Source organism: Vigna unguiculata, chromosome 3 (genome assembly GCF_004118075.2).
Source record: "Vigna unguiculata cultivar IT97K-499-35 chromosome 3, ASM411807v1, whole genome shotgun sequence".
NCBI classification, from domain to species: Eukaryota; Viridiplantae; Streptophyta; class Magnoliopsida; order Fabales; family Fabaceae; genus Vigna; species Vigna unguiculata.
Window position 1 is genome coordinate 13,467,488 of NC_040281.1, and position 22,400 is coordinate 13,489,887.

The window sequence follows — 22,400 nt, forward strand, 5'->3', positions numbered from 1 at the left end:
TATATGGTGTGCAACAATATATGATAAATGCTTCAATGAGATTGGGTTTCATGGTCTAAATCAAAGCAAAAACACTAAACAATATTCTTTTAATTCCTACTATAGCATTTACATCTTATGTAACAAGCCCTGATGTCTTAGTGACAAGTTTAAACTTGAATAATAAAACTTTAATATCTTAGCAATTTTTATTATAAGTTCGCATTAATAATCAAAATTTTGATGTTAAGTAGTTAATTTTCTGACCAACTTATCCTCAAAACTATGTAATTGTTCAACAATAACAGCTTCAAGGTCGATGTTCGCAATAGTGATCGAATCTTTATTATAAACGAATTTTTTCATTTTCTTGAGACGAGAAAGTCCTATGAAGAAAGGTATTGTTTTCTACATAATTTAAATATAGGAAACAAGTGTTATTCAAGCCATAGTATTTAATAAACTCGAACAAACGAAACAAAACTATATTGTTAGCTTCATCTATGTCCACAAATAACTCAACCTTTTTTTATAAAGGATCACACAATTCCACCACTTTATGAAACGAAAGTTCATGTTCACAAAATATTTGAAAGTGATCGGGCAAAATTATCAATAGATGCTCAGAAGAATCAAAAGGAAACAAACATTAACAACTGTATGCATACATGTACACTACCAATAATAAAAAAAAAAGGCTTAAATGACCATATCCTTAATGGGATGAACTTGACTCTGAAGCCTTGAAAAAACCTTAGTGAAGATAGAGGATAATATGGTAAAGCAGAGGTTAAATTTCCTACGACAAAACGAAAGTAGTTATCACCAGAATACAGAGTACATACATATCTCAAATCATCAAGATCATAAAACCCTAATACCTCATGGATAACACGAATCTTATAGGAGTTTCCTCAAATTCAATGTTGACGACGTTTCTTATGGAATCATAGAAATATTCAATCTCAATCAATAATGATTTCCCCATTCAAAATAAAATCTTTCTTCAAACATCATAAACTCGTCACATGCAAAACTCTGAAAGATTAAAGTTTAATAAAAAGAAAAATTATTCTTTAGAGGCAAAATTATTTCTCAAAACGCAAGATGACTTAAAAAAACTTTGTCGAACAAAATCGTTTTTTAACCTAAAACACAGAAGAAGAAAAAAAAACATGCCAAATGCATAGACACCAAACTCTGACAGATCCATGAACATGAGAGAGTTCTGGTAAAAATTTATAGAACTAAAACGCTTGGAAGTAGACATATTCCTGATCTGTAACCGGTGAGGTTAAAATTTTCCTTTCTTCATTTCTGAAGAAACAGTTACACAATGCTCAAACTTCAAAGGGCAAAGAACATGAAGCACCCTGACCAAATATCAACCTCCTCCATAAGATCAAGGTGCAGACATATTGAAAAGACATATAATAATTATTCCTTTGCAACTAAAAGTAGGCTCTTCACATTCTGATAAAATTATTTATTTTAAATTTAATTATAAGCGTAAAATATGTCTGGGCACTGTCAAAACCAAGAAACTAAAAGACTGTTTCAAAACTTTTGAGTGGAAAAGATTGTATTGGAAATGGTAATATGCAAAATGATATAGAAGACCGGGTAATCTACAAAAGCAAAAGTCTATAACCTAAAAAATATATAAATTTGCATTACTGAAAAAGACATATTCCTCTACCAACACACATTTCTATTTAATGTTTTTGTACCAAACAATAATAAAATTCTTTAATAATAATGAACAAAAATTAATTTAAAGAAATAATAAAAACTATTTGAATACTCCCTTTAAATATTAAAAAAAATGCTGCCATTACATGCATTAAAAACTAATAAATAATAATATACACAAAATTAACTATCCCAAATTCTTATATTATGTAATTCTAATATTATTTATTATTCTTAGTATAAAATGTAAATATAACACATTATCAGATTATATAAATTAATTATTTTCTCAAAATATAATAAATATTCAGTAATTTTTTAAACACAAAATTAACAACAACAAAAAACAAAGACCGTGCGTATGCACGGTCAAACAGTAGTTAATAAAAAATATATGAATTATTTATTTTTTTAAATACCTTTTAAAAAAAATATTTTATGGTATAATAAATTTTTACTAGAATAAAAAATAAATTAGAGACAGATGTGTTTCCAATAATTTTAATATAATAAAGATGTGAATACACATACAGGCATGCATTTTCGATTATAAATATGTAATTTGTATACGTAGGGAAGAAAATAGCGAGTAACATGTGAAAAAAACAAGTAGAAATCACAATCAGAAACTCCCATAATAAAAATGATAATGTATGAATTAGGGAGAAGCGAAGTCAACAAAATGTGAGATGAAGTAACAAGAACAGGAAGGGTAATAGATGAACAAAAACAATGAAAAATCACAACCTACAATAAAAATAAGCATGTAGGATTTCATGCAAAGGAGAAGTAAATTTGATTTTACTAAAGAAAATGAATTTTGGATAATCAAAGTAAAACTTCAAGTGAGAAACTTGTGGATAGAAATATACCTTGCGTAGACAAATTATTGGTATATCAAGAACAAGTGAGAATAGAAAAATAATAGTGATAGTGGGAAAGGTACCATGAATGAAATGAAAAGAAATTAAGGTTCAAGTATTTAAAAAAATGTAAGTACAAAAATTCAAAATTAAAGGACGTCATGGCTATTCTATTTCCTCACGGAAAACTCCTGCTGTTACAAAGATATTAAAAGTAAATTATTTAAGGTTTAATTATGTTCTTGGTTTCAATTTGGTCCCTTTTTTTGTTAAAATGTCTCAAATGTGTCCTTTCTATTAAGTTGGACAAGATGCCGTGAACTGAAAAGTGACATGACAAGATTGACCAATGGTGGAACTGCAACACGGATCAGTGACATGGAAGAGGAATTTAAAAAAAAATAATAATAGTGAAATTAAATTAGAATTAGGGTTTTAAAAGGTAGGAGAAACCTGGGATTGAAAAAATTTGCTAATCTCTACCTTCTCCATCCACGAATCTGGTTGCGAGAATGAAGTTGGACCACTATATAAATTCATTGCAACACCAGCAGCACCTTGCAACCATTGTGCAAGTCTCTATCAACCATGGACCAACAACACCTTTGCTCAAATCGCTGCAACCATGGCTCTCGGAAGAGAAACCACTACTAACTATCACCTCTTGTTTGAAACGTTGGCTCAAATCGCTGCAACCATCACCTCCTGTTTGAAACATTGGCGACGATGAGGAGGATGGTGGTGGCAATTCAAAGTACTCTTCTTTCACAGGGTACAAATAGTTCATTTTGAAAATTAAACAATTTTGATATGTTCCCGTTGTGTTAATTCAATTCGCCCTTGGCTTCATGTTAATATTTGTGAAGTTGTTCATATGTAGAATCTATTAATGAATTTGAGAGGAATTTGACATGAAGTCAAGATGAAAAATAGGAGTGGAAAAAACATGGAAACTGAGAAGAATAAAAGAAGTAAATAAAGAAGGAGAAGAAGAGAGAAAGTGCAGATTAAAAATGAGAGAAAAGTGGAGAAAAAGTGAAGATTTGAAGAAAGGTGATGAAGTGTTTTGAGGGTTTATGTAGGGAAAGATTAACAATGGAGTATATCAGAAAAATAAAAGGGTTAAATATGTTTTTGGTTCCTCAAGTTTAAGTGAATTTTGGATTTAGTCCCTTATCAAAACTTTATACCAATTTAGTCTTTCATCTTTCAAAATGCGTACATTTAGTCCTTCTAACCAAATTTTGTTAAATTTATCTTACGTTTCAAACACATTTCATGATAGTATTTAAGTTAATATTGAAGAAAAAATGTGTCAAACAGTGTAAATAATTTAAATACTATCATGAAATGTGTTTGAAACGTCAAATAAACTTAACAAAATTTGGTTAAAATGACTAAATTCACACATTTTGAAAGATGAAGGACTAAATTGATCAAAAAATTTGATGAGGGACTAATTTCAAATTTTGCTGAAACTTGAGGAATCAGAAACATATTTAACCCAAAATAAAATTATTATGCATAAACAATTAAACACAATAGCATACCACAATTATTTTCCCCAAATTCCCCAATTTAGTACACAAAGAGTAGAAGAGAGAGAAATGTGTGATGGAGGTCGAAGGAAACCCTAATTCTAATTTAATTTCACTATTATTTTTTAAAAACAAAATCTCCTTCCATGTCACGTCACTGTTCCTTGTCATAGTTTCACCACTAGTCAACATTGCCACGTCACTGTTCAGTTAACGACATCTAATCCAACTTAATAGAAAAGGCACATTTGAGACATTTTAATAAAAAAAGAAACTAAATTGAGACTTCTATAAATAAGAATACTAAATTGAGATTTTGTCTCCAAAATAGAGACCAAAGACATAATTAAACCATTATTTAAAAACAATGTAAACCAAAAAGTAGTATTTCCTTTATATATTATGTTACTAGAATTACAAAATTTAGTCGACACAACATCAAAGAAGATACTCAAAAGAGTAAAGAAAATGGTTACATGATCAATGAATTGTAAACTACAAAGCGACAGTTATTGGCACCAGTAGTGATACCAATTAATCTATTCATCTATCACATTCTATTCTGCTGCTAGGAACGTTGATGCTTCCTCTACATGTAAAATCTCCTTCTTCATTGGACTACTCGGACCCAACCCAAAATCATCGCTTTCTTTCAGCACGCCACTTGTATACTGGTTCACTAGTTGGACAGACAATCTCATCTTCAGTTAGTTTGCGTTTCCTACCATTTTTCTGTTCATAGATGGAATATCCTTTCTCAGCATTCTACCTTTGTAAGAATTAAAAAGGTACACAATAAGCTATGCAAAATATGAATACCTGCAACTCCTTCTTCATTGCCATATCCGTGTAGATTTTCTCTAGTTGCCTGAGTCTATCCTTTCTTGCTTCCAACTCTTTATAAGACTGATCTGTTTTCCTATATAGCAAAAGTAACTTATTATCAAGCTGATACAGTACTACAAATCAAACAAAGAGAACAGGGGAAATAACAGTAGTACTACACAGACAAGAAGTAGCAATACATTATCATAAGAAATTGGAATTTAAGATTAATCAAACATCGCAAAACTGGTTTGATAAAATGGGAATTACACCCACACACCCACACACACACACACACACACACACACACACACACACACATATATATATATATATATATATATATATTATATGGTCACATCTCTAGTCAATAAAAGATCTTTCATACATTATAAAACAACGCCTGATCTGATTTACAACATATTTAACCCAACACAAACAATTTAATATAGCCAAATAAGAGAGAACTAATAGCAACCAATCTGACCATAATTGTTATTCATTTCTCTATTTTGGGTTAAATTATGTCAATCATTCCTACCGAAAGACAAATTCTCAATGGCACAATAAAAGGCATGCAAAAATATCAACAATAAACTTGTCACTTATGACTAGGGTGTGATTGCCAAGACTCAGAACCCACATTACTGCAAAAACATCTTAATATTGTTGGCATTAAAATACATAATAAAATTAAGATACTTAATAAAATTAACAATCTTAAAGCACATTGAAGAGAACAAATAATAATTTCACACAACAGATTCCTGAAAAAAATTCAGTAGAGACAAATCATTTATCAACTTTTTGTAACAAGACATCAAACAAAACAATAAAGGAATTGATCAAATATTGCCAAGTCAAATCATTTAACAAAAGATGTTTAATCTCATACAAGATGTCAAAAGAACAAGGAATTTATTTTACTCTTTAAAGCCAAGTACCGATGTACCTCTTAATGTGAGCAGGAATATTAATATCGATAGTAAGAGGAATTTCACTTTTTGAATATCTTGATTGTAACTCTTTAGCCTCTTCCCTATACATAGACAAAAATTAAAAAAGTTAGCCATTCAGAATAAATTTGTGGAATGAGGATGACATCTACAGTACAACAATATAAAGAGCAAGAAAGGGAATGGGAGTAGAGGCAGAAAAGTAGTATGTCAATCAATAAATCAAGAATGGCACCACATAGCTGGAGAAAAGTAAACGAGTTTACTACCGGAAGAAGATATCTTGAAAACATGACTATGGGGCCATTTGGAAAAACTTCTATGAAGCTTGTTTGGGTTTGTCTTATCATTAATCATATAAAAAACAGTTGAAAAATGAAAACGTGAGGTTAGGATCATCTTATAAACTCTATTTAGCTTTATCTGAATAAGCTTTACAGTGAAACTTATCAAAATAGGCTTACTGAATTAAGAACTTATGACATAGCTCCCACATCATAAGATCTTTTTGAATAAATACTTTTGTAAGTATAAGAGTGTAGTATGGCTAGTATACAAGTAACATATATCATGTAGTTACAACTGAATGTGCTGTGTCAGAAACTCAGTTAGGAAAAACACACACACACACACATATAAACAAATAACATTTACACGCACGCTCACAAATGGGAATTGTTTGCCATATTTTTTTTATCATAACATAATGTCATATTGAACATATTTTACCATCTCACAAACAAGTAGGAAGCTGTGATCAGGGGCTTAATACAGGATAAAAACACCACCCTTTAAATTTTGCATACCAAATTTTTTTTATCATAGCCATAATGTCATGTTGAACATACTTTATCATCTTAGAAACAAGCAGGAAGTTGCAAATCAGAGGCTTTATACAAGATGAAAACATCACCCCATAAACTATGCATAACTAAATAAGAACTTTCACAACAACTAAGTACACCAATAAAATGAAACATTAAAATTTCAAAAAATTAATCCATGCTGGTCACAAAATGATAGCTCAGAAACTCATACCTGTCCTCAGCAAAGAAAACATGTTTGTTTGCAGGTTGATTATCAATAGAGTGAAGCGAGGCAGTTAGCCTTTCAATTTTCTGTAAGGAAGATCAAAACTTTCCCAGTTAAATCTCCATTGTCACAATATTTCGCACAAAAACCCCATTAAAAACAAGAGAACAATTCAAATCAAAGCCCCTACCTTTCTCTCACTCTGAACCTTCTGAAGAATGTAACCCATATCCTGCGTCTTCATAAGCATAAGCTCTTCCTGAGTGTACTTATTTGCTTCACTCCTACATAAGTCAACAAGCAAATATAACAACCACCACCACCACGACAACAACAACAACAACAAATCCCAGAAAATTGAAAAGGCCATGTAGCAAGTCATCAATTACTCTGGTCTGTGAACTCCATCAACTGTTTTTGTTCTAACCATCTTGAAGTAAAACTCATCTTCATTTCTATTAGCCGCTTTTTCCCTAAGTTTCTGTAAAACAAATAAAAATTAAAAAAAAAAATAGCTAAAGCGGAAGGAATGAGAATTTGGTGAAGAGAGTGAATACCCGTAAGGTGTCCTCTTTCTTGTGGAATGCTTTAGCACGTTGTACATAGTCCTTATGCTTTTCGAGCAAGCCAAACTTTTTTCGCGCTGACCTAATGAATGAACAAATAAATTAATAAACAAAATGAAGTTAGAAAGAAGTGATTTAAACGGTGATTGAATGAATAGTGATTGGGAAAAAGAAGAGACTCACGGTTGAGAACGCTCTTTGTGAGCACGACTGGGAAGGGCGTTTCGGAGAGAGGACATGCTTGCTTTTGGGTTGTGTTCGTCGTCGACGGACTTTCCCTCTCACTCTCTTCTCTGCAAACGATAGCTTCTGCTTTTGCGTTTGCGTTTCTTTTCGGGTTATAATAATAACAACCTATTAGGCTGTCCTTTAAATGGGCCGGCCCAATCTACAAATTTCTTTCTTTTTTACAGATGGTTTCTTTCTGCATTCTACTTAGTAGATTCTATTCTTCTCATACTATATGATTTAGAAATATAAACTGAATCTTAAATTACGTATTTTGTAATAAATATAGGAATAATATAATTTAAAATTTATTTTTTAATTTATAATCTAAAAAAATATTTTAAAAATGTTTTATACTATATAATCTACAATAGATTTTTTTTTAATTTAAATGATATTTTTAAATTATATAATCCAAAATATATTTATGAATCGTTTAATTTCAAATTTATTTATACATTATCGATGATAAATTGAAATAATTTCCAAAGTATACAATTTTGAAACTTCTGATCCATTGTTTATTGAGATATTATGTTTTGTGTATGTTACTCTATCAGTTACACTCAGCTTTGAATGGTAAAAAAAAATTTGACATTTATACTTTCTATTTTGTAATATACTATATTGTTTTTGCATATCATTTCAAAAGAAAAAAATCTCATTTTTTAAATAAATTTAATAAGAACGTTCATAAAAAAAAGTAATTTCTTAAAGTACTAAAGTTTTAATTTTTCTGCAGAGGGCTTTTCTAAAATCTCATTTTTTTTTTTGTATGAAAATTCAATGGTGAAGCTATGACTATGTGTATATAGAAGGAGATAAATCCTACCTTCTTAGTAGGGATGATAATGGGGTGGTGCGGGAATGAATTTTGCTATCTCATACCCGTTTTTATAGAAAAAATTCATCATCTCCATACCCAAACTCAACGGGTATCAAACTTTTGTCTCATCTTCATCTCTATCAGATAACGGGTATAATCTCGTATTCATACTCGTACCCGTTTTCTTACTACTTCAATATTAATTTTAATTAACTTTTATAAAATAATAAAAAATTACGGAGAGGAAACATAATATTATCAAGGTATAATTACTGATTTGGTACCCTAATTTTTTGGTTTAGTTCAATTTGGTCCCCATATTTTTTGTTGGTTCAATTTAGTACCCAAATTATTTAAAAGGGTTTAATTTGGTCTTCTCCGTTAAGTTAGAGTTAACATTGTGTTCATACAGAACACGTGTATAGTTGGCACTAACCGTGAAGTACCGTGTTCGTACTTAATGATGTATGTTGTCGATGGTCATTATGGTGAATGATGTCGCTAGATTACCTCAGTTAAAGGAACACGTGAGTAATCATTTTCAAAATAAGAAGGAAGTTTAAAATATTTTTGGGAATAAAAGTAGATCAATCAAAGGAATGAGTTGTATTTTGTCAAAGGAAATATGTTCTTGACATCCTAAAAGAGACATATATGATTGATTATAAATCATTGGATTGTCCTATTGACCCAAATAAGAAATTAAAAGCAAAACAAGGAAAAACTTTCTTTGACCATGAAAGATATAGAAGATTGGTTGGAAAACTTGTTCATCATACCATTACTAAACCAAATTTGTCTTTTACAGTGGGAGTTGAGTCAGTTCATGTAGAATCCTTGTATGGATCATTGAAATGCTGACATCCATATTCTTAGATTTCTCAAAAAGGCTTTAGGACAATGATTACTTTATGAAGATAAAGGAAATACCTAAGTCTCTAGACAATGTAACTTAGAGTGGGTTGGTTCTCCTGCGAAAAAACGCACTACTACATTATATTGTGTTTTCTTTCGAGGAAATATTATCTCTTGAAAGATCAAGAAACATAATGTTGTTGCTTGATCAACTACTAAAGTTGAGTATAAGGCAATTATACCTCTCACTTTGGAAATTATATAGGTAAAACAATTCCTCCAACAAACATTTTTTTTTGTGAAATTTAACCAATGAAGATGTATTGTGGTAACCAAATTGCTATTCACATTGCTTCCAATCTAGTGTTCCATGAAAAGACTGAACACATAGAAATTGATTATCACTTTGTTCAGTAAAAGTTGTTATTTGAGGAAAGTTAAATTCACCTTGTCGGATCCAATGATTAACTTACACATGTGTTAACGAAAATTGTTAAGGAGACTTCAAATTGAATTTATTTATTCCAAGCTTAGCACATACAATGGGGGAGTGTTAAAATAATATTAAATATAGGTAGTTGCTAGAATAAATATTTAATGTAGGTGGTTAACCTTTGTACCTATGAGTTGTTAGCATTAATTACCTAGCTATTTTTTATGTAATTTTCTTCTATACATAACACAATATCACTTGAGAGATAATCCATCTTTTGAGCTTTTCTTCTCATTTCAGTTTTAAACTATATATTAAATAAATATTATCGACTATTGTTTTTGGGATTAAGTATGTTTTTAGCCCTTAAATTTTGATCCAAAATTGGAATTCGTCCCTAGTCGAAATTTTGATAAATTTCGGTCCCTAAACTTTAAAAATAAATAAATATAATTCTTTTAACCCAATTTTGTTAACTTTTTTTTTTATGTTTCGAACGCATTTCTCAGTAAATATTTGAGTTGTTTACGCCGTTTGACACATTCTCGGTTCAATATTTACTGAGAAATCTATTCGAAACTTAAAAAAAAAAAAGTTAACAAAATTGGGTTAAAATGACTATATTGATTCATTTTTAAAGTTTAGGGACCAAAATTTATCAAAGTTTTTACCAAGGACGAATTCTAATTTTGGGTCAAAGTTTAGGGACTAAAAACATACTTAACCGATTGTTTTTGTATGCAAATCTTGACCAATAATTTTAGATAAAAAATAACACACTAAAATTAAGTATAATTTTAATGTCTAAACTCAATCCAAAGTTGTTAGAGTCCATTTTCTATCAATAACAAAGTAGTAGTGTGGATGAATTTCTCTAACTACACCGGTGAATAAATAATATAAAATAATTGCATCAAACAACACTAATTCCAAAGTTTATTCTCATAAAGAAAAATCAGAAATGATAGATCTCATGAGTTGGGAGACAAAGTTAACTTGTTTCTTATAAACTCTTATTCATATGTCTCAAAAGTTAATATAATAATTTTTAGATTTAATTACTCTTTTGATCCCTTTTTTTTCAAAAATGTCAAATTGGTCTTTCAGTTGTTTTAAGTTTCAATTTGATCGATTTTTAAAAAAATTAATGCAATTTGATCTTTTTCATTAAATTTCTTGAACGGATCAAAGATTTTTCATAAAAAATGAAGTTGTTAATAAAAATGATTTGCTTTATTGATGTAATTAACATGATCAGAATGTCAATTTTGATAAGAAAAAATCATTGATTCACTTTAAAAAATTTAACGAAAATGACCAAATTGCATCAATTTTTTAAAAATTGACATCAAATTGAAACTTAAAAAATCTGGAGGACTAATTTAACATTTTTGGACAAAAACTGAGACCAAAAGAATAATTAAACCTAATTTTTTTTATAATAATATTTAAAGTATTATATGCAAATAAAAAATTAAAATTTAATAAATTTAAATCATTTTATTCAAACTAAATATTTGAAAAATTAAACCGTTTAAAAAAGAAACAAATCAACTTTAATATATTTAAATTTCTTAAAGATTATAAATTATATATCCTAAGAAAAGGTCAGGAAAAGCCAACATTTGTGTGTTAAATAACTTGTGCGATTATGCACCATGCTTGTTTGTGGTTTGTTTTCTCAAGTTCGATGTTTAGCTTCCAACTTCCACGCGTTACATTTTGTAAGTTCTTTTGTTTTGGCTTATGCAACTCCATCAAATAAAAATCAAATATCCTACCATCACAATTTCTAGGTTCCATTCCCCATGTTCACGTTTAGTAGTTGAAACTACACTAACATGAGCATTAAAAATAGATTAAACACCAACTACCAATCCCCACTCTCCCAACACCAAAAAGTAAAACCTAGGGATGGCAATTAGGGCCTGGCCCGCGGGCTCGGCCTGCAGGCCCGCATAAAAAACGCGGGGCGGGCCAGGATAGTGAGCCCGCAGGCCCGTGCGGGCTCGGCCCGCATAGGCCCGCGGCCCGCGCGGGCCGGCCCGCAAGCCCGCATAAAATTAAAAAAAAGAAAAAAAACTTGCACTTGTGTATATTAATTACTTGTTTTATGGACTCTTGCATTAATATTTTAAATTCTTGTATAACTGGAAAAGATAAGTATTATGTAATTCTTAATGTGCTAAAATTTAAAGAATACATTGTGTATGTCATAGTATGAATATGATGAAAATGTTGAATTATTAATTTATCATCTAATTCCCCAAAGTCTTTACTTAATTTTGTGAACTTCTTAAAGTTTCCCAATTTTTAAACATTGAAAGTTTTATCATAAAATAAATAAATAAATAAATAAAAAAAAAAAAAAAAGCGGATGGGCCCGCGGGCCCGCGGGCCAACCTTTATGCGGGGCGGGTCAGAGTATGCGGCCCGCATAAAATGTGCGGGACGGGACGGGCCGGCCCACGGTGTGCGGGCCTTATGCGGGACGGGCCTAAACGGGGCGGGCCGGCCCGCATTGCCACCCCTAGTAAAACCTAATGTTCTATTAAGTTTTAGATTCAAAAGAAAATGCTGGATTGTATTTTAATATTTTATGTAACTAATTTAGTTATAAAAAAAATATAATTATTATATAATATTTAACAAATCCTATATTAATAAGTCATTTACTTTTATTCCCTATTCCTCTATTTTCCAGTCTGTGATGAATGACATCTTATTATTTTTTTTAAAGAAATATTTAAATCAGCACTTATCTTAATTATTAAAGGAGAGGTAAAGTGATAAGATACTTTTGAAAAAGTAACTTGTCATAATCATGTGACATTCAGGTGATCTTTCAATCTATTGCAGTGTACATGAAATCTGCTGAACACTATTCATCCAATCCTCTCACAATGTACTCATCCACTAATCATCACATCCAAATTGCACAAATTATCACACCACAAATTTTTATTTCATCTCTTCCTACAAGGCCTAATCCTCACAAAACCCACCCAGAGCCATGGAACTTCCACAAACAGTGGATCAGTGGAAAATTACTTTCAGGTTGAATCAAATTACTTGGATTAATTGGCTCCAGCTATTCTTTCTTTTCTATACAATGTAACTCCAAGAACCTGCAACTGCAATGACATTGAATCTCTTAAATCTTCCCCCTTATATCTACACCAAGTCACAAAGCAGTCTAGTTTGTTGATGAGACGAGTGATGAAAAAGACATCACAATGATTGAGCTGAATTTACTCTCCGAAGTTTTTTTCTGGGTTTAGGCATCACTTCAACTGGAATGATGTACTCCATGAGCTACATGAAATGAAATTAAAGAACATAGAGATCAGATTGATAATCATCATATAAAAAAAAGATAACACTTGTTATATCAGTACACATAAGGTTTCAAACTTGGTTATATCATTTTTCTGCTATTACTACTTCTTGAGGCCATTCTTGGTATATAAATTATATAGATCTGTTTCTTCAAAAAAGAAATAAGAAACTATTAGGCTAGCAAAACATGAAGATAAGAGACTATTTCATCACAAAAGATGTTATATAGAAATTCTGCTAGTGAAGATTATAAAATCTAGGCACCGAGTTCATGAAAAAACAACACTTCACTAGAAGTTATACAAAGATTCCCGTAGATATCATAAACAGCAGATTCAATACATTGGTATGTATAAAGTGTAAGTTAAGAATATATGAAAGTGTAGTGCAAGTAAGGTAGATTCATTCAATAGGTATCATAGTAGGGACAATGTAGATGACATCACATTTTATTTTATGCTCTGTACAATAGAATTCATGGACACTAGTATCGTAGAGTTTAGTTGATAAGGGCAAGTAAATAAGTTCAAGCAGCAGAAAAGAATGACTACAGACAAAACTAATCCCAAAAGAGAGTATAGATTGCAATTAAAACACGGTTTAGTATAATTCTTATCTCAAACTAAACTTCTGCCTAAGGTTGCCTAAGGTTGAATCCACGTTTCTAAGAGGAAAAAGAAAATATAAATATAAGTTCTATTCAATACAGTTTCAAGTATATCAGATAAAACACTAAAGAGCATACCTGCTTTTTCCTCTGCCTTCTCATTTCAGCCTGCATTCAAGACCCAATATTTCAAAATCCAATAGAACAATTGAGATTGAAGACACAAAAATGTAAAAAATCTTCAACCACAAAACAAAGGTTTACAACAGACAGGACTCAAATTCACAAATAGGGTTTATTAACCTAAGGGAAGTTTCAAACTTTCATCAGTCAAATCATGCAATCCACAACTGCACTCAAAAGACTATTTATCTAATAGAATCTTCTCAATCAGTCACTGCTTAAACCAAACCAATTCTATGCTTTTAACCAAAAATAATCATTCAACACAAGAGTCCCCCATACCAAAAGAAAAAAAAAATTCCAACTCCGCCAACCATTGATTCCCATCCTTTTTTCTGATAACTGCAATTAGAAGTTTAGAAGCATTGGCTCCCCAGTAAGACCCTAAAGTGTTTCCACAAACTTTAATTTTTTGAACAGGAAATAGGACTAACCTTACATCGCCTTTTCCTAAGGATGTACCATACAACAACTAAACAAGACATGATTAACAAATACTGAAAAAATAAGAATAAGCAAGATCATCAAACCCTCACCTCTTCGTTAACTAACCGGGCATTCTCTTGTTCCAGCTGGTGAACCAGATACTCAAGCTCCGATGTATAAGCCTGCAAGCAAAGGAACACCCCAAGAATAAGCTCCACAACAAAACCCAAAACAAAAATCCTAAATTTAATCCACTTGGTTCCCAATCAGCTAAATCCAACCTCGAAACCAGAAACCACATTAAACAAAATGATTTTGGGCTTCCCACAACTATCCCTGTTCAATAAAAGTGAACACATTTCCCAACAAGGATTCCATCCCAACCTACTCTGCCAAAGATTAGCCCTTTCTCGAACATCAAACAACGTTAGAAAACAACGTTAAAAGGGTAGGTACCTGTTTGCGTTCCCGAGACCTGGCAGCGGACTCTCGATTCTTGATCATCCTCCTCTGTTTCTGAAGCGTGGCCTTGTCCACAGGTTCCTCCACGACCCTTCTCTTCCCTTTGGGAACCGAATTGGCGGGCGCAACGCCGTTTCCAAAGGGCTCAACGGAGGAGGAGGAGCCTTCGGGGGCGGGAAGAGGGAGAGGAAAGGGGAGAGAGGAAGAAGAAGGGGGCAGAACCCCTCTCACGTCTTCCTCTCTGACGGCGCCGGCCTTGGTGAGGAAATCCTCCAGGGTAATAGCCTCGTAGCCCTCTGGGGCGGTGGCGTTGACGGTGGCGGCATTTCCGTCTCCGGAGACGGCGGCGGCGGGGTGGTGGGGGTGAGCGCCGGCGACGATCTCCTTCCAGACATCATCGACGGTCTTGGCGGCGGAAGGGGTGATGGACTTGAGAAGGTCGTCCATGGAGGTTGAGTGGTGCAGATCGGAGAGGAGAATAGAGGAAAGGGGAGATATAGAAGAGTCGCGTGGCAGATCCGGATTCGTCGAGACAACCTTCGACGACGCCATGCCGCTTTTCAAGCCGTCTTTTTTTCTCTTCTTCTTTCTCTTTCCTCCGCTTCAACTGTCACCAAAGAACACACACTACTTCTTCCTTTTCTTTTCTTATTTTTCTATTCATCAACCTTTCACTTTACATGCCATTAATGAATCTCATTCTTATTTCTCTTCCCCCACTCACATGTCTTTCGTGATTAACTCATCTCCTTTTTCTACTTCCTCTTCTTCTCTCATCTAAGTTTTTTACATTCTCCTTATTCATTTATGTGCTTTCTTCATGCTAATATCTCTTTATCAAATACCAAGTAACAGTGAAATGGAACTGCAAAAGCTTCAAACACTTTCTTTTGCGAAAATGACAGGGAACACAATTTTGCTTCGCTAAATAATTAAAATAATAATAATAATAATAATAATAGATAAATAAATAATATATGCATTTTCTCTCCCTGTGTATCTAGATCCCACTAGAAACTGACATATGTTGTAAATTTAGCTAGACTTTTATAATATTTTTTAATTAAACAATTGATTTTTCTTATTTTTAACTTAAAATATACTAATAAAAAATTTGCTAAAAATCTAGTAAATATATTTAATTATAAACTAATAAAATCATAACATTAAATATTTAATATCATTAAAAATTTATATATATTATTATAATATAATACCAGCAAACGTAACAAAATTATATATCAACTTAAAGAACATAAAAATAAAACTGTCAAACAAGTAAAATGGAACAAAAATATTAATTATCATATCCATTGTTATAACATGTAAAAACAAAACATGATCACTTAAACTTTAATTGAACATTTATTTCGTTTTTTTATTAAAAAAACTTATTTGTTAAGAGGTTTTCTTAACCTATAAAAAAATTATTGTCAAGTACAATAAAATCTAATATTAAAAAAGTTAGTGTTACTATTATTATTATTATTATTATTATTATTATTATTATTATTATTATTATTACAAATATATTAAAGATATATTTATGATGTTTGGATTGATTTTAGAAAATTCAATTATAAATAAAACCAAACTGTTCTGATTTAAAAACAAAAAATCTAAAACCAATTAAAATCAAAATGAAAATTTTCCATTATTCACTATTTGAATTAGCTTCATTCTTTTATCATTTCAACTTTAAACACCCTAATTATTTGAAAATATTGTTTCTGACCATCAATGATTTGGTTAAAAAGAAGCCCTGGATTCCTATTAAAATTTCGGGTTAAGTATGTTTTTAGTCCCTGAATTTTGGTCAAAAATTGAAATTCATCCCTGGTTGAAACTTTGATAAATTTTGGTCCTTAAACTTTAAAAATGAATGAATATAGTCTTTTTAACTCAATTACGTTGACTTTTTTCAACATGTTGAATGCGTTTCATGTTAATATTGAAGTTGTTTATGTTGTTTGACACATTCTCGACTATATATTTACTGAGAAATGCATTCAAAATCTAAAAAGAAGTTAACAAAATTGAGTTAAAAGGACTATATTTATTCATTTTTGAAAGTTTAGGAACCAAAATTTATCAAAGTTTCGACTAGGGACGAATTTCAATTTTGGGTAAAAGTTCAGGGACTAAAAACATACTTAACCCTAAAATTTCCAAACACAAGTGTATTTACATTCTCATTTTTATTTTATTTTTTGGACGATATTTTATTTTTGTAAAAAGCAATGGTTAAAGAAACTAACTTTATTGCAACTACGTTTGAAATTTGCCGTAAGGAATTTAATTAAAAGATTATAATGGGTAAAACAAGAGTTGTGTGAAAATAAAGAAAGACAAAGTAAGACTATAACTTCAATAAAGATTATGCATCTTAGTTTCCCTAATTTTAAGGAAAATATAACTAATTCCTAGTTTCATGTTATTATTAAAAATTTGCAATATGGAAAAATAAACTTTTGAAAGCTACCACTAGAGATGGCAAATAAACCCGTGTCCGTGGCTATCACCCGAACCCGTCCCCGTTTTGACGGGAATCCCCGTTTTGACTGGGTATGGGTAATACCCGAAATTTTCAACTGGGGATGGGGATGGGGATGGGGATATATATATATACCCGCCCAAATACTCGTCCCCGCTTAAATTACTAAACTATTTATAATTTATTAAATAATCTAAAAAATATATATAAATAAATAATATATTTACACATAAAATATAATATAATATAATATAATATAATATAGTATATATACATATAAATAAAATATATTTATATATATATATATATATATATATTTACACATATACATGTAATATAATATAATATAATATAATATAATATACATATAATATATATACATAATAATATAATATAATATATATAATATATACGTATAAAAAAAATTAATCATTTAACTAGTGAGATCTTTTATAAACAAATTTATAACATTACAAATTTATAAAAATTTAAAAGAAATATATATATATATATATATATATATATATATATATATATATATAAGCATAAAATATCTACGCATATACATATAATATATATACATAATAATATAATATATATTATTATATTTATATTATTATATAATATAATATAATATAATATATACTTAAAATAAATATATATCTATAAATATATATATATATATATATATATATAAACATAAGATATCCACACATATAATATATATACATAGTAATAATAATATAATATATAATATAATATAATATATATAAATAATTATATATATATATATAAACATAAGATATCCACACATATAATATATATATATACATAGTAATATAATATATAATATAATATAATATAATATAATATATATATATATATATATATATATATATATATATATAACATATTTCTCATTCTCTTTGTTTTTTATTATACACTTTGTTTACTCTCTCAATTGTCTGGTTTGTTTTTCAAGATTTAATTTTGAAGGTAATTTTTCTTCTTCTTATTACATAATTTTTACTCTCTGTATATGGTTATGTTCAAATAGGTGTTCCTCAATTTCATTCTATGAAATAATTTTTAGGTTACACATTTGATTATCTTTATTTATTTATTTATTTTCATGAAAATGTTTGACTCTTATTTTGTAGCTCTTCTTTTTGTTACTTTGGTTATACACTTTTTTACTCTCTTTTAATTGTTTGGCTTGTTCTTTAAGGTTTAAGCAGATCTTCAAGGTACTTTTCCTTTTATCATAATCTTAATTATACATTTTTTTTCCGTTATGTTATGTTCAAATGGATATTCTCAAATTTGGGTCACACATTTAATTATCTTTACTCCTTTATGATAATGAATCTGATGAAGAAGGTACATTATATTCTAGTAATTAAAATTTTCAATTTCAATTATTATATCATATCTAATTTTTCATTTTTTTTCTATGTGTAGGTGGATCGAATGCAAATGAAACCACTGATCATTTGTAAAATTAATAAATATTTTGGTTATTATAAAATTTTAGTAATGTGTAATTTTTTAGCTTTTATATAATTATTTGAATTTTATTTAGTTGTTATTTGATACTTTAATTTGAGATTTATACTATTATAATATTTTTCTTAATATTTGACATCATGAAAATCAAAAAGAGTATGTTATTTTAATATTGAATATTTTGATAGTATCATGATTCCGTTGGTGTGATTTTTAAATTTTTTTTTATAAAAAATATTTAATTGATATATGGAACAATAAAAAAATGGGTATGGGTATGGGTATAAGAAAATACCCGTTATCTGGTGGGGATGGGGATGGGTCAAAAGTTGTATACCCGTTGGGTTTGGGGATGAGGATGAATTTTTATTATGGGGATGGGGATGGGATCATGATACCCGTACCCGCCCCGCCCCGTTGCCATCCCTAGCTACCACTGATGATGGCTTGGTTGCATCACAATAAGACATTAAATAATTATGAAAGTTTGCTATGTTCACATTTAATACACTTCTACTGTAAATATGTGTAAGTCTCCATATATATATATATCTGACTTTTTTCAGCGGGGTGCTTTTGTTTTTTCTGCAACATTTATATATATATATATATATATATATATATATATATATATATATATATATATATATATCAGATTTTTTTTAAATAGTTTCCCGTTATTTGTTTAATTGTAATTCAATTTATTATCTTATTGATTATCTCTATTGTAATCTTTTGTATTAGTTTCAAGGTTTGAAACTCTATGATGAAGAGTTTTACAAATTAGATATATATTTTACGTTTTTAGTTATGAAGTTTGTTTTTCTCTTGAGTAAAGTATTTTGTATTGAAATAAGTGAATAAATGTGTGATGAATTTATCAACGTATATTAAAAAAAATCAATTGTTGATGATTTGTTGATAAATTTTAAAAATTTGCACTACAAATGTTATTGGAAAAAGTTATTGACAAAAGTAATAACAATAATTTTGAATAATCAATGAATTTATTACTGACAAATATTTTCTATCAATAATTAAAATTTTATTTGTTAATAAATTTTTTTTATCAGTGACTTTTTCTGTGTAATAAAATTCCTGAATAAATGTTACTTTACCAATATACTTTTTTTTTTCACATATCCGTACATTATTATTTTTTCTTTATATTTCATTAGTTTAAGATTACCGAAAGAATGATTCTGGATTTTCTAGTCATATGTTACACACCTTTTAATATTAAGGATTTTACAATTCTGATTTTTTTTTATCTAAAAGTAATATTTTAACTTAACATAAATAAGAAAAAAATGATCATAATTAAATATCAAATTTTTAAAAACTAAAATTAAAGAAAAATTTATAGATTTTTATGTTTAAAAATTTGATTTAAAATTTAATAACTTTTTACTTAAGTCACTTTTAAAAGAAGTAAGAAAGATAAGTCTTATCTTATAAATAAAAACATAAAAAAATTATTGTCATATTTAAAATAGAAATGATATCACTATGAATGTAATAGAAGATAAATGAATGGATACTTCAAAATATTAAAAATAAGGTTTTAGTTTTTACAAATATTAGTTTGTACATATCCGGTATAATGGGATTTAATTACTTCATTAATGTTCACAGTTTGATTTATAATGATGTTTCTTCATTAGATTTGTTAACTAGTATTCTAAGGATACTAATTAATAATAATTAATATATATCTAATTTTATAAAAGTGTATGGTTAACTGTGATATTAAATAAAATCTTATCTATTAATTATTAATGTAGTTTCATTTTATTTAAAAAATAAAAATGTCCATATATTTAATATTTTATTTAATATTCACTAATAAAAATTAAAAAACAATTAAATAATAAAATAATTATATCTTAATGTTGTTAAAAGTTAAATATAATTAAATATAAAAAAGTTTAAATTAACCAAAATAATCAACAAAAAAAGTGTTCAACATCTACAAAATTTATAAAAAAAAAACAACTAAGCTTTTTCACGAAGATCTTCAAAATTTCAAAGTCCTTGTTTTATATTAGAAAGTTATTGTCTAAAAATTTAAAAGGATATTTTAGTCTTTATAAAATCTATTATATCCATTTATATTATTTTAATTAATATATTTAATTATTTATACTTTTAATGTAAAAATAATGAAACCAATGCATATTAATTATTTCTTAATCAGTGCCCTTATTCTCCTTTCCATTATTATCATTATATAGTCATTGTGATTATTATTTATGGTAAGTTTATTGGTCATTATTTCATAAGGTACTTTGCAACAAACATTATGGACTCAGAAACCCCTATAAAATAATGTTCTCCATGAAATACAAACTCACTCATACTCTCTTATAACTTTCACATATCTTAATCTCTCTCTTAGTTGACTTGAGGATCAAAGAGTCTTTTTTAGGTTAATCTTCTCCTATCAAAAGTTATCAAGACTTACAAAGATCTTTTCGATCTTGCCACATGTTTTGCAAATAAAGTCAGATTCAGGAAAGAACAAATTTTACATATATTTAAATTATTTTATTCATTTTATTGAATTAAAATTTATATTTTGCAGTATTTTTTATTATTTTGTATTAATATGTATATTCTTATACTTTTTATTTGAATTTTAACTATTATTCGAGATATTTAAACTAAGTTAATTTCATTAGAGTAAATTTTGATGATTATGTTGAAAAAAAGGCATGTTATTATATATATATATATATATATATATATATATATTAAAAAGTAAAATATTATGTTTTTTTAAATGTTAAATATTTTTTTAATCCTTTATTCTTCGTGAGAAATTAAATTTCTTTTCTTAAACATTGAATATTTTTATTTTCAAACTTTATTAATAAATGGATTGTGAACAAACAACATTAAAGATTTACAATTGTGATAAATCTCACATTACTATATATGTGTCCACATGCTGACGTGGAGACATGTATGTCAACACATGACATCGTTATTTGTCACATTAACAAATTTTTAACTTTGTTTGGTAATGAGAATCACATATATTCATTTTTAAAATTAAAAATCAAACTGTATCACGAACAAAATTTAGTCTTGCATCATAGTTTATAACTAAAATCATATTTTACTATTTAAATTTTTTTAAATTTATAACATTTGTAAAAAAAAATTATTTTTAATTATAATTATTTTTATAGTAAAATAAAAAATATTAATCAATATAATCATGATAATAAGAGGTATTCTGAATTAAGATAATGAGACTGTTTTAGTAGGTAATTTAGTTAAGCTATATAGTTATTATTTGATATAAGAAAGTAATTATACACTCACACACACACACACATATATATATATATATATATATATATATATATATATAATATGTTTTCTATTTTAGAATTTAAAGTTACAAGTATGGGTATTATGTGAGAAGAGATACACTCACCATTATTACTATAGGGACCATTGATTCATGAAAGATGGTAATGAAGTTGTTATAAGTTGTATGTGGTACATAAATTTGTTATTTATCTAAGTTTTGAGTTCCACATATTCTTAATTAATTTTATACATTACATTTTTATGCTTTA

The 22,400-nt window shown here is 28.6% G+C and overlaps 2 protein-coding genes across 2 annotated transcripts; both read right to left on the minus strand.

Moving 5' to 3' along the window:
- Positions 1 to 4,442: 4,442 nt before the first annotated feature.
- Positions 4,443 to 7,777, minus strand: LOC114176667 (probable U3 small nucleolar RNA-associated protein 11). The gene is made up of 8 exons (XM_028061776.1): positions 7,635 to 7,777; positions 7,443 to 7,533; positions 7,275 to 7,366; positions 7,076 to 7,169; positions 6,892 to 6,971; positions 5,850 to 5,936; positions 4,892 to 4,991; positions 4,443 to 4,804 (listed from the first exon to the last, which is right to left on the minus strand). The coding sequence occupies exons 1-8, from the start codon at positions 7,688 to 7,690 to the stop codon at positions 4,712 to 4,714; spliced, it is 693 nt and encodes a 230-aa protein (XP_027917577.1). The 5' UTR covers positions 7,691 to 7,777; the 3' UTR covers positions 4,443 to 4,711.
- A 4,814-nt stretch (positions 7,778 to 12,591) lies between these two features.
- On the minus strand, positions 12,592 to 15,692 carry LOC114178930 (bZIP transcription factor 12-like). The gene is made up of 4 exons (XM_028065080.1): positions 14,805 to 15,692; positions 14,459 to 14,530; positions 13,878 to 13,907; positions 12,592 to 13,108 (listed from the first exon to the last, which is right to left on the minus strand). The coding sequence occupies exons 1-4, from the start codon at positions 15,360 to 15,362 to the stop codon at positions 13,025 to 13,027; spliced, it is 744 nt and encodes a 247-aa protein (XP_027920881.1). The 5' UTR covers positions 15,363 to 15,692; the 3' UTR covers positions 12,592 to 13,024.
- Positions 15,693 to 22,400: the final 6,708 nt, after the last annotated feature.